General features: G+C 34.7%; 1 protein-coding gene across 1 annotated transcript in view; it reads left to right on the forward strand.

The window, feature by feature from the left end:
* The window catches only part of LOC133188597 (uncharacterized), a 64,459-nt gene that overhangs the window by 28,552 nt on the left and 24,478 nt on the right, over window positions 1-11,429 (forward strand). Inside the window, exon 3 of the mRNA XM_061324086.1 lies at window positions 9,227-9,344. Coding sequence (XP_061180070.1) covers window positions 9,227-9,344 — 118 coding nt within the window. The remainder of the gene's footprint in view (window positions 1-9,226; window positions 9,345-11,429) is intronic.

An 11,429-nucleotide genomic window follows, 5' to 3' on the forward strand; every position in this document is an offset into this window, starting at 1 on the left:
ATTGCAACTAATCTTCACTAGAAGAAAGAATGATGTATGAATTGTTTTAATTTTTTTCATATATAAATTTCTCCAAAGCAACCCCCTGCACACGCCATACTAGCTAACTGCTTAGGCACGCTTTTCCAAGGTCAAACGTGGCATAGTTGTAATTTTTTCTGGGTTTTTAGTTAGTACAAACATAAAGAATACAAACACAAAGAAAAAAAAATTCTTCCTCCAAAAAGTATGAGCACGATTTTCATTATTTCTACAAATGGTCACGCTTCAGTTAACATCGTAGTTATTGATAAGTTAGGACATTAAACGTCTCATTTTTACTTTGATAACATATTTGCTTCTCAAAAACATCATAAACAATTTTAGAAAATTAGCATTTTAATTTTATTTGGTGCGTTAGCAATTTTGTCTTGTGTAGTGTTACCCCCTGTCCGTCCGTCATTTTCCAGATTTTTATGTCTATACTTGAAGATACTACTGGTATATAATGAGCTGATTTTTAGTATGTCTTTTGATATTGATGTCTTACAGATCAAGTATGAGTTTCGTGTTGACTGACCCATCTTTACGAAAATTATGGCCCTTAGCAGGGACGTATATACTAGTATATACATGCCCCAGCTCTTGGACTTTGAAAATTCCTAACAAATCTCTGTTTTCTGGACCTTTTTTTATTGTGCTTGTACATAATGCGCTTTGGTTTGTCTCTTTCAGATCAACAATCGCAACTTCTCGGGCCTTTCCGAGAAGCGGAAATACATGTACATGTACTACCTCGAATGTGTTGAGTAGGCGTCCATGAAAATATGGAGACTTCTTATCCATATATAATTATATATAGTCTGGAGCTTAACTTCTTTAAATTTTAAGATCTTACCTGTATCTAAAACATACTACAGAAGGGACATAGTCAATCAATTCTGTCTATCCAATACTTTAATAAAGGAAGTGACCACGGGCACCTGACGTTACTTATTTTTCTTTTAGTATAAAAAATTTAAAAACATTAAATAGACCCCCTACCTAATCTTTAAGAAATAGGATACAACCACAGGCACCTGACGTTACTTATTTTTCTTTCAATAAAAAAAATATACCCCCTACCTAATAATTAGGTAGGGGGTATATTTTTTCATTAAAAGAAAAAATAACATCAAGTGGCAGCGACTCATTTTGTATAAACAGGCACTTAGTATCGTTTTTGAAAGTTGGGGGGCGGGGGATTTTAACAACTTACCTAGCCAAATTTTATTGACCACCAATGAACATTTTTCAACAGTTAAAGGTTATAACTGGCAAAAAAGTGGGGGCAGCCCCCCCCCCCCCCCCCCCCCCCCCCCCGATACTACGTGCCTGATAAATGCGTTGTATACCTGCTGACTTTCGTCGACAGTCCAGACGTCGGGTAAAATCCCTTATTTTTCATTTGAGAAAATGTCGAGCAGTTATCCGTGTAAATGGTCGTCACATAAGGCTCTTCCATTAATTTCATCATGCAGTAATTTAACCAATATCAATTACACCAGGAAACACGGATCCGTTGTGAATTGATAAAGAAATTTAGGTATCTGGAGAAATTGACTAAGGAAAGTGATAACAACAACCCCCCCCCCCCTCCCCCCTCGCAATAGTTTCCATAAATGGTTCACTATAATTTTTTTAATTAAGTGATTTTTTTTCCCCTGTAAACTAAAAGCTTGGCAATCTAGATCTCCGTTGTATGAACATAAGGGGACCATAATCTTCTTTCTGGGTTTGACAATGAAATCAGATATGTATTGATGTCTTCTACAGCATGCGTGAGTTGTAGTTCATTATTTTTTTTTTTAATTTAAATGAAAAAGATAAGTCGAGTTAAGCAATAGAACATTTAGAAAAAAAATATGTACATAAGTATATGCGAAAAATATAAAATTACGAAAAATACTCATCTAAATAAATATACTTCACTGCACAATTATATAGAAAGGATATTTGCGTAAATGTGCGAAAACATTATCAATGAAACAGAATTTAGTAGTAAATTTTATGTCTAAATTCAAAGATCGAAGATCGGGCGCATGTTTTTTGTCCTGTCTGCCCTTCATTCTTGCTGTCTACGAAAAAAAATTAATACATGTACAGTATCTGAATGAACTTTGAACTGTAGTTTAGATGAATATGTATTGATCACAGTACTGCCAAATACCAAATATGTATCCTGTGACCATAATCACCGGAGGAAAAACCTCCATTAGGGGAGAAAGAGATATTGAATATAAGGTACATTTAGAAAGTGCATATAGATTAAAACCCTTCGATGTAGTGACTTTTTTTTTCGGAGAGCCTTGTCTGGAATTTTTTTTTATTGAAACCCGACCTGTACCCCATTTTTTGTTATTACATTGTGATTAAACCTGCCATTTTTTTTCTGCCGGAAATGGGGTGGGAATAAAATCTAACCATTGCCCCCTGAATTAAGAAGCCCCCTGATTTAAGAATCGGGTTTCTGTGAAGCTGTTTAGTATTTCGTTTATAAATTGTTTCCTTGGTCTACACGGTTTGTCTGAAGTTTTAAGATTCAAGAAGAAAATTAAAAGAAATTAAATATTTCAACTGTGCTGTATGTGATTATTAAAATCGGGGTGGGGGTATCGGATTTGGATATCGATATAGACTCTCTAAGTAATGGTCAACGTGAATCATCTGGTTGATTTTTTTTAATATATCGATCTGTTATTTCACGGGTTCTACTTAATTACAAAATAATTTAGGATATGGCTATAATGGATATAATTTAGGGGCTGGCAATATTTTGTCGATTCAAATCAAAGTTGAGAGAGAGAATCAAGCTTAATTTACTTTTTACTTCTTGAAAAATCTGACAAACAAAAAAAAATAATCTGAGAAAATTGGGGTAGGGGGTTGGGTTACATTCCTCCCTATTTGTCCCAGTGTATGCAAGACAGATTAGGGGACGACCATTTGATTCTGAAAGGGGGTGGCTGGAAATTTTTCAGAGTCCAATTTATTTTTTATGTCGGTGAAGGACTATTTATTTTCATAGCATCAGTCAAAGACAAATTCTTTATTTTCTTGCCAGTCAAGAATGGATTATTTATTTCCAAGACCAACATTTTAGAGAACAGATTATTTATTACCCCCCTCCCCTCAGAATCAAATGATCGTCCCCTTATTCGGTTCCAAGTGCTCCCCCCCTCCCCCGGTAGGATCAAAATGTATTGATAATTGACGATTAACGTTCTTTACAGCTTTCACTATAAATCATTTTTTTTAAATGTTGATCTTTTTATTTAAAATCAATCGAAAGATACAAATAATTTAATTTTTTAACAGAATCTGTTCCCTGCATTATCATGCTCCTGTCATACTATATAGCTGCTCTTGACTGTGACGTCACATCGACTTGAAAACTCGAGATGTGCACACTAAATATGCACCTCTTAGCTGGAGTGAAACAAGTGGGCGGAGCATGGATCTTCAAATTTTTGTAACCTGTTTTCTGTACTAAACACTGCTCGCTTTCGTCTCCTCTTCTGCTATTTGATTACCTAAGTAAAGGAAAACTTTAAGCTAAAGGAATAAAGTTTGTGTGTTGTACTACGATGACAGAATACCTTATATTACGTACAATGCCTATTCGCCATTTTGACACAGAAAGTTCGGGAAAACAGTGTACGTGTGACGTCGCACTTCGAACAGTGACGTCGAACAGCAGTTGTCTGCAGTGTATTGGCAGTGTTTACATCGTCACATTTCTCTGGTTATTTGTTGGATTTAATCGTTGTTACGACTGTAAAAATACTTGTTAGTGTTTACGGGTATCGTAATGAATATGCATTGGTATGTATTTTCGTTCTCTGCGAGTTATTTCTTTAGGATATCGGCATGTGTAGTCTTCATTCATGGATACTTATAGAATGAAAGATACTTGGGATTTTAGCGCAGCGTGACAGTACAAATACTTCTACCGTGTTAATTACCGTTTAATTTGTACATCGCGTGGACTGATTAACAATACAGACCGAATACACATTGTATATGGATTAACTACAGGATTTTTAACTAACTCAACTGGCGCATGCCTAAAGGGGTTAGTCGCCGTTTGGCGGCGACTAACCCCTTTAGGCATGCGCCAACTAACCCCATAAAATTTTCATCTAACCCCTGCCATTACAAGCAACCTTGTTTACACAAATAAATAAACACACACAACAATAAACAAAGAAACAAATAAATTAAAAAGAAAAAAAACAATATTACAAGAAATGAAATAAATTATTTATAGAGAGATAAACAAAATCTTTACTCAATACTGTATTAGACACAAAATGCAGAGAATTAAGGCAACATTTTTTTTCTTCAGAGCTACAAGTACATATAAGGAGACTTAGTTGCTTATTTTTTTCAATTCTTTATATTCCGAATGAAATAATTATTCCGAGTTAAAATAATACCCTGTTATATATATATATATATATATATATATAGGAAAATTCTTTTTAAATCTTCTTCTCAAGAGCCACTTGGCCAGAAAAGCTGAAACTTTTGTAGGAGCATCCTTGGGTAGTGTAGATGCTAAATAGTTCAAATTATGACCCCCAGAGGGTAGGACGGGGCCACAATAGGTATTACAAAGGGGGGGGGGGGGGATCTGGTAAAGAACAAAGTTACTCAGGTGAGCGATGTGGCTCATGTGCCTCTTGTTAGCTCACCTGAGCCAAAGGCTCAAGTGAACTTTTCTGAACAAAATTTGTCCGTTGTCTGTCGTTGTCGTTGTTGTTGTTGTAAACTTTTCACATTTTCATTTTCTTTTCAAGAACCACTTGGCCAATTTCAACCAAACTTGCCACAAAGTATCCTTGGGTGAAGGGGATTCAAATTTGTTCAAATGAAGGGCCACACCCTCTTTCAAGGGGAGATAATAAAGAATTAGTGAAAAAATAATAGCATCTTTAAAAATCTTCTTCTCAAGAACCACTGGGCCAGGAAAGATGAAACTCATGTGGAAGCATCCTCAGGTAGTGTAGATTCAAATTTGTAGGGTGGGGCCACAATGGGGGGTCAAAGTTTTACATAGGAATATATAGGAAAAATCTTTAAAAATCTTCTTCTCAAGAACAGCAAAACCTTGATGAGTCATATTTATATGGAAGCATCCTCAGGTAGTGTAGATTCAAGTTTGTTCAAATCATGACCCCTGGGGGTAGGGCGGGGCCACAATGGAGGATCAAAATTTTACATAGAAATATATAGGAAAAATCTTTAAAAATCTTCTTCTCAAGAACAGCAAAGCCATGATGAGTCATATTTATATAGAAGCATCCTAAGGTAGTGTAGATTCAAGTTTGTTCAAATCATGACCCCCGGGGGTAGGATTGGGCCACTATGGAGGATCAAAGTTTTACTTAGAAATATATAGGAAAAATCTTTAAAAATCTTCTTCTCAAGAACAGCAAAGCCCTGATGAGTCATATTTATATAGAAGCATCCTCAGGTAGTGTAGATTCAAGTTTGTTCAAATCATGACCCCCTGGGGTAGGGCGGGGCCACAATGGAGGATCAAAGTTTTACATAGAAATATATAGGAAAAATCTTTAAAAATCTTCTTCTCAAGAACAGCAAAATCCTGATGAGTCATATTTATGTGGAAGCATCCTCAGGTAGTGTAGATTCAAGTTTGTTCAAATCATGACCCCCCGGGGGTAGGATTGGGCCACAATGGAGGATCAAAGTTTTACTTAGAAATATATAGGAAAAGTCTTTAAAAATCTTCTTCTCAAGAACAGCAAAGCCATGATGAGTCATATTTATATGGAAGCATCCTCAGGTAGTGTAGATTCAAGTTTGTTCAAATCATGACCCCCAGGGGGTAGGGTGGGGCCACAATGGAGGATCAAAGTTTCACATAGAAATATATAGAAAAAATTTTAAAAATCTTCTTCTCAAGAACAGCAAAGCCCTGATTGATCATATTTATGTGGAAGCATCCTCAGGTAGTGTAGATTCTATTTTGTTCAAATCATGACCCCCCGGGGTAGGGTGGGCCACAATGGAGGATCAAAGTCTTAAATAGAAATACAGTCCCTGAAACGTTCTACTTTCCCATTTTTCCGTTCGCTCACCGTTCGTTCACCGTGCGTTCACCGTTCGCTCTCCGTTCACAGTTTTGCGTTCACCGTTCACCGTGCGCTCGCGTTCACCGTTCACAAAGCGTTCAGCGTTCACTCTTCGTTCCGTTCACTTTGCGTTCACCTTGCGTTCAGCGTTCACCTATCGTTCAGTTTTCATTGTCATTCGGAACTCCGAAGTGAAAGGACTTATCTTTTTGTAGTTAAGGAGTTACAGGTTTTTTTTTAATTTATTAACTAACATATCGTGTTTGAAGAATCATTATTTCATGAGGAAAAATATCTTCGATATGTATTTTTATTATTCTAACTTAGCTGTTAGGTTATTTATTAAATTACTCTGGAAAATAAATGTTGTTAAAAGCACATTCTGTACCTATGTCGAACGATGCTGAAATATTAAATTTAACTAAGGGCAATGTGCAAATACTTCAAGCACTGCAACATTTTGTTGTTTTGTTAAAGACGACAAATCGTTAATGGAGATATAATTATTCAAGTCAAATAATTACGCACCAAAATTACGAAAATATTTATTTCTATTACGTTTTTTTTTTCAATTTCTACAGAAAATATAATAGAACTAGTTCTGAGAGTTATACATAGTACTGCGGATATCCTGTTAATTTATTATCTTTAGAACGAATTAAAATGATAGTGTGGTTAAAGGAAATATTTATTTAAAATGTAATGCACTACAGAATTTCTCTACTGTAATATGTAAAGTCTATAGTTATAGAGAAAAAAAATCCTTCTTCACCGTAACTTTATATGTTTGCCATTCGATATGATTAATACCTCCCCCCTTTCCCCCTAAATTGGTGACTTAGTCAGTACCGTATTTCCAGAATATTTTAATTAACATTTTAAAAAAAGCTACGGTCTTTTTTAGAACAAAAATTTCAGTCTCAAAGCAAACATGCATCTAAAAAAGTCACAAAACAATAGTAGATCAAAATGTACACGTGTCGGCGGTGGTATTTGAAATTTGCAGAGAGTATGTTTCACATTCAAGTGTTAATGCCCAATGTATTTTACTAATTTATTATTCAAATGTTGGAATCAAATCTAGAACTGATAAAAATAAGTGTTATAACTTGTTGGAAATACTCGCACTTCGTCTTCGATGTGACGAAACTTTCACACCTGCACAGTGTCGAATGATTTCGATTGACAGGACAAGCACGTGGACTTCGTGTGAACTTGAAGCAGGAAAATAAAAAAGAGTATGACTGTCAAACAAATAGATATGATTTGTTGATAAAAAAAAAAGTTACTTTCACTGTCTAATATATTTAGAAAAAAAATTCAGAGTTTTTGTTTGATATAGGTACAAACATTTGGTGAAGCCTGAAAGGGGGGGGGGGGCTAAAACTGAATAGTACTCTCTCTCTCTCTCATTTGTCTTTTTAATAAAAATTATAACACCATATTACTTAAATATCATGTTCTGAAAATTGAATTTATAACATCTTGTCCGAGTATAATCACGGCCATCTAGAGATACATGTAGACGTCTGCTCAATAAATCATAATGAAAAATAGAAATGACACATAATATATTATTTTATTAAAAATCTAAAATACGAGCGTATGAATGTAATCAATTTTTTTTCATTACTTTACACGAAATCGCCTTGACACTGAGATATATATATGAATATAAGTTACAACCACTTTAATTAATTCTATAAATCATAAGTTTTCTCTGATTTGTTATCAAATAAGAATAAACATTTTTATTTTCCAACTAAAAACAATATCTTTTATACTTCAGCGTTCGGCAACAATTGCAATGTTTTAATGCGATAAAATTCGTGTGATTAAAAACTTAATGAGCATGCATCGTCTTTCTTAGAACAATTTTGGAGAATTTATTTTATTGACTTATTTATTCATTCATTAATTTGTTTACTTATTTATTATTTGTTTTTGTTTTTGTTTTTTTTTTTGGCACCTGACATTATAATACAATAAAATAGTTTCAATGCAAGGAAAAGATCAAGAGGCATTCCGAATATATCGTTCATCTTGCGTTCACCATTCGTTCACCGTTCACTTTGCGTTCGCGTTTGCGCTCCGTTCGCGTTCTGCGTTCGCTCACCGTTCACCGTTCACACATCGTTCACCAAGTTGCGTTCAGCGTTCACACATCGTTCACTCACCGTTCGCTCTGCGTTCGTTCACCGTTCGTTCAGCGTTCGCTCACCGTTCAAGAGGGAAAGTAGAACGTTTCAGGGACTGTATATAGGAAAATTTCTTCTTCTGAAGAACTACAAAGCCATGATTTGTCATTTTGATATCCTCAGGTTTTGTTAAAATGATGACCCTGGGGATAAGGTCGGGCCACAATGGGGGATCAAAAATTTTACATAGGAAAACATAGAAAAATATCTTCTTCTCAAGAACTGAAAATCATGTTTAGTCATTTTGATATGGAAGCATCCTCAGGTAGTGTAAATTCAATTATGTACAAATGATGACCCAGGGGGGGGGGGGGGGCTAGAGTGGGGCCCAATGGGGAATCGAAAGTTTTACATAAGAACATATAGAAAAAATGTTTCTTCTCATGAACAGAAAAGTTATGTGTAGTCATATTGATATGAAAGCATCCTCATGTAGTGTAGATTCAAGTTTGTTCAAATGATGACCCGTGGGATAGGGAGGAGCCACAATGGGGGATAAAATTTTTTACAAAGGAATATATGGGAAATTTTTTTTAAAAAATTTTCTCAAGAACAACAAAGCCATTTATTACATTGACATGGAAGCATCATCAGGAAGTTTAAAATTCAAGCCCCCCCCCCCCCCCAGTAATCTTTTCAATACTGAACTGATTTGTGCCTTTGCCTAGATAATGTGCTCAGGTGAGCAATGTGACCCATGGGCCTCTTGTTTTCCTTTTTTTCCTAGCCACAGAGCTCAGGTGAGTGATGTGGCCTATGTTCCTCTTGTTATTTTGGCATTTGATTTGCTTAATAACATTTCTCAATGTGAGCATTGTAATCTTTGAGTCATATTCCTACATTCCTTACCTTCTAAACTTTTGTTCAAATCAGAAAACTTAAAACCTCAATAGACTAATTATTTTATAGGCCAGGGGAGGCTTTTATTGAGCGCATAGTCATCAGGGATCTTGTTGTCCGTGGTATACCAGGTGTTCGGTTTAATACTTTTCAAGACAAGCTTTTAAAGGTGTTCATCGTCACTGAGGTAAGTTATGAATATAAATATATTTTTTTTCATAATTGTAGGTTCCCTGAGTAAACAACTTGTCAGCTTCTTCTCTGAAACCACTCAACCAGTTTCAGCCAATTTTGGCAAATAACATCTATGGGTGTAGGGAAACAAAAATTGTGAATTTCATGGTCACCCCCCCCCCCCCCATTTCTGTTAACATGATTGTAAAAAGCATTGAGCCCTCTATCACAATTGTGAATTTAAGGGGTTATGATGTAGGCAGGGCTATGTAAATTATATAGTGATAATGTATTAATTCTTTGAAAATCTTCTCTGTTCGTGGGTATTAAACAAACCAACTACATACATAACTATAATGAGAAAGGGCACATTTTTTCAAAATTTTGAATTTCATTGCCCGAGGGTCAGGGGTTCTGGTGTTAGGCAGGGCTCTATTGATAATATTGTGAAAGTGCATTAATCTTCTCCTCTGCTCCTGGGTATTAAGCAGATGAACTACATATGTGTTATGATGAGCAAGGGTCCTTCTTTGAATTTCAAGGGCCAGGGGTACGGTATAGGGGGAGGGGGCTGTAATGATTATAGATACAGAATAGTGTTGTCAACGAGTACCCGGTTAACTGGTAAACTGTCGAATGATGTGAGTATCATTTAGTAAAACTGCAATTCGGTTACTCGAATAAAGTACATTTTACATAGTAAATACCTCGAATTAAATGTTATGTTGTTCATAAATGTATACTAACACATTTCCCTAATTATTATTATTAAATAATTATTCTCCTTGTTTGCGACATATTTCGAGGGCTGAAAAGAAAAAACGTAACAAAAGCTGTTGTAAAATTGTGATTGACCATTACATACATGTATTGATTTGTCTTCTCCAAGTGTCTATTTACTTATTTTCTTTAATCTAAAATCGAAATTCTTTGAAGATATTGTGTGTATTGTAAATAATGTTCAAATACAGTATATTTGTATTTTACTACTACTGATGAGTAAAGAATTGGATAAATAATAGATAAGGAAACTTTTACGAAAAATTATCTGAGTATTGGGTACTCGGTCGGAAGATTAAGCGAGTAACCCGTTACTAAAAATTGTCCGATTTGACAACACTAATCTGCTCCTTGGTATTAATCAAACATTTATGATGAGGAAGACTGCAACAATAAACTGTTTGACGGTATATCACTCTTTATTTTTCAACAGTTCAATTCATGGTACGTTAAATTGATATCACAGTTTGGTTCAATCGGTCCATAATTATTAGGGATGGATATTGCCAAAAATTTCAAATTGCGATATATCACAATTTTTTCCCAAAATATCACAATAATATCATGATATTTTTACAAGCAATTTTTACAATCATTTTCAATTGACTAGTCATTATTTTTCTTAAAGATATGCTAGAAAAACAAAATTACACTTTTTTGAAATTTTTATGTACATAAAATTAATCATGTTTTGGAAGGTAAGATGCCGTTCTTTTCAACTTTTACAACATTTTTTAGACTTTCTGTGATTGTAATTTGAAAGATTGAACAAATAAATAAATAATTGTTGGACTTTATAGTATATACCCAAATACCGGTATTTAGGTCTCTGTATCAGGCAACGAAAAATCTCTATATACCGGTATACCGATAAAATCGCACATCCCTTATAATTATCCAAGTTGTCCTTTTTGGTTCCTTGTTTACAATTTCAAAATGGCTTCTGCAAGAAATATGAGGTCAATGAAGTTGGTCTCCAGATATTATAGACCTCATATTTAACGTGGTGAAGGATTTCATCATTTTCCTTATGTAATTAAAAGTTAAAGATTTCAGGGCAAGTAATAAATCCTTCATATCAAAAGGCCTTGTATGGTAATACATGATATCTCATCACGTGTGTATAAATTTATTTGAATGAAAATTCACTGACTAGAATGTGTGAACACTAATTATTATTACAGCTAGTTTTTATGTACCAGTAAATAAAGGGAATAAAAGAATGCACATTTTCCTTAAAGAGCCAAGTACGTTAGTAGGGAAAATCAGCCCTTCTTTGAAAATTTTTAAATAATTATATTGGAATGAGTTCAGAATG

This window comes from Saccostrea echinata, unplaced genomic scaffold (genome assembly GCF_033153115.1).
Source record: "Saccostrea echinata isolate AGI-Se365-2 ecotype Australia unplaced genomic scaffold, CSIRO_AGI_Sech_v1 ptg000016l, whole genome shotgun sequence".
NCBI lineage: Eukaryota > Metazoa > Mollusca > Bivalvia > Ostreida > Ostreidae > Saccostrea > Saccostrea echinata.